This window comes from Tarenaya hassleriana, unplaced genomic scaffold, assembly GCF_000463585.1.
Source record: "Tarenaya hassleriana unplaced genomic scaffold, ASM46358v1 Cleome346, whole genome shotgun sequence".
Taxonomy (NCBI): domain Eukaryota; kingdom Viridiplantae; phylum Streptophyta; class Magnoliopsida; order Brassicales; family Cleomaceae; genus Tarenaya; species Tarenaya hassleriana.
In genome coordinates, this window is record NW_010966590.1 from 10,002 (window position 1) to 12,230 (window position 2,229).

The window sequence follows — 2,229 nt, forward strand, 5'->3', positions numbered from 1 at the left end:
TGTGATTGAGATTGCTCCTCAAACGGTCATATGATGCTTGGAAATAAGCATCTTCTCCATTCCAAGGCTTTGACTTCTCTTCAAGGTTCACGTCATCTTCTCCTTGAACAGCAAGTTATCATCGTCCATGATGTATAAGCCCAATATTTAGGTTCTTGATTATTAATCCATTCTAACACCTTCGTCGTTTTATTCCTTGGTTTCTCTTGGTGAACGATTGCGGAAAAGATTTTCGATCTCGTTTGTCATAGTTCGATAAGAACCATATAGAGAATACTAAAGAGGGGTAAAAGGCAAGAGAGTGTGAGATCATTAGAGGGTAAAAGCCAATTATTGAGTGAAACACTTCTTTGAGTGAAATACTTGAGTGTGGTGAGAATATTTTTCTTCTTCTTTCTTCCTCCTTACTTTCTTTTGCAGAAAACATGGCGGAATAACAAAATCGTAATCTAGACAATCAGCAACATGGAGAAGCGAATCCACTCCAAATGCAAGCATTGATGGGTGAGCTACGGAGGATCATGCGAGCTGAATTGGAGGGCATCAATCAAAGGATGGATCGAATGGAAAATGGGGCACATGCTGCACAAAACCAGCCACGACAAAATGCTGGACGAAGAGTTCAAAATGTTCCTAGTGATGGAGAAGGAGCATTGTCGGATGAAGAAGAATTAGTTGAGCAGCCCCAAAGGCCTAGACGTGCACAACGGGCAAGGAATCATGTTGATGATGACTTGGGGAGTATCAAGATGAAGATTCCGTCGTTTCAAGGGAGAAACGATCCTAAAGTGTACCTCGAATGGGAGAGGAAAACGGAGATGGTGTTTGAGTGTCACCGTTACTCAGAGTTGAAAAAGGTGAAAATGGCAGCCGCGGAATTCAGTGATTACGCTCTTGTTTGGTGGGACCAACTCGTAATCACAAGGAGGAGGAATGGTGAATATCCTATTATTACATGGGATGAAATGAAGGCTGTCATGAAAAGAAGGTTCGTTCCTAATCATTTCCATCGTGATATACACCAAAGGTTACGGAAATTGGTGCAGGGAAATCAAAGTGTGGAGGAGTACTTCAAGGAGATGGAGATACTCATGATTAGGGCCGATATCGAGGAAGATAGGGAAGCTACTTTGCAAAGATTCCTTGGTGGTTTGAATCAAGACATTCAAGATAGAGTGGAATTACAACATTATGTCGAAGTTGAAGAACTGTTGCATTTGGCTATCAAATGTGAGCGACAGCTCAAGAGGAGAGCAAATTCACGTCCAACTTATAGCAAAGGATCATCTAGCATGAGATCGAGCTTTGTTAAGGAGGAAAAGTATGCCCCTGGATCAAAACAAGAAACAAAGCCAACCACATCAAACCAAGGGAATCGAGGTAAACCTGAATCTTCTACAGCACGCAATCGAGATGTTAAATGCTATAAATGCTTGGGCAGGGGCCATTTTGCTAACAAATGTCCCAATAGAAGAGTTATGGTGTTGCGTGATGATGGTGAGATAGAAACGGAGGCAGAAAGTGATACAGAATCTATGCCATCATTAAAGGATGATTTTGAAGAGCAACTTCCTGCCAAAGGAGAAGCATTGGTTATACGGAGAATCCTGAATCTGAAAGCCAAAGAAGAAGAGGTAGTACAGCGGGAGAACATTTTCTATACTCGATGCCTTATTCAAAACAAGGTATGTAGTGTGATTGTTGATGGGGGGAGCTGTACAAATGTTGCTAGTGCTACAATGGTGGAGAAGCTGAATCTACAACCGACAAAGCATCCTAAGCCCTATAGGTTGCAATGGTTGAATGATAGTGGAGAGGTGAAAGTTTCCAAGCAAGTAAGGGTTCCTTTTTGCATTAGAAAGTATGAAGATGAAATTCTCTGTGATGTAGTACCAATGCAGGCCAGCCATTTGTTGTTGGGGAGACCGTGGCAGTTCGATAGACGTGTGCAACATGATGGTTACAGCAACAAATACTCGTTCGAGTTTAAAGGTAGCAAAATCCGACTTGTTCCTTTAACTCCGAAGGAAATCTACGACGATCATATCAAGCAGGAAAACACAAATGCGTGGCAGCGATGTCTTGAGTGACCATGAGGTAGATCACCAAAATGGAGAGTTCTTGAGAAAAACCCAGAAACAGACCTTTGAGAGCAAACCCGAGAGGAAACAAAAGAATTTCTTCCTGAGAGCTTGTGAGATAAAAAAAGCTTTGTTTTCAAGTCAGCCA

General features: G+C 42.0%; 1 protein-coding gene across 1 annotated transcript; it reads left to right on the forward strand.

Annotated features, from left to right (window-relative positions):
- The first annotated feature begins 500 nt into the window (after positions 1-500).
- On the forward strand, positions 501-2,090 carry LOC104821896. The gene has a single exon (XM_010552909.1). The coding sequence runs from the start codon at positions 501-503 to the stop codon at positions 2,088-2,090; it is 1,590 nt and encodes a 529-aa protein (XP_010551211.1).
- The last annotated feature ends 139 nt before the right edge of the window (positions 2,091-2,229 follow it).

Bases quoted from the DNA above. Each gene is read 5' to 3' on its own strand.
- LOC104821896 (XM_010552909.1), top strand. From the start codon at position 501: ATGGGTGAGCTACGGAGGATCATGCGAGCTGAATTGGAGGGCATCAAT.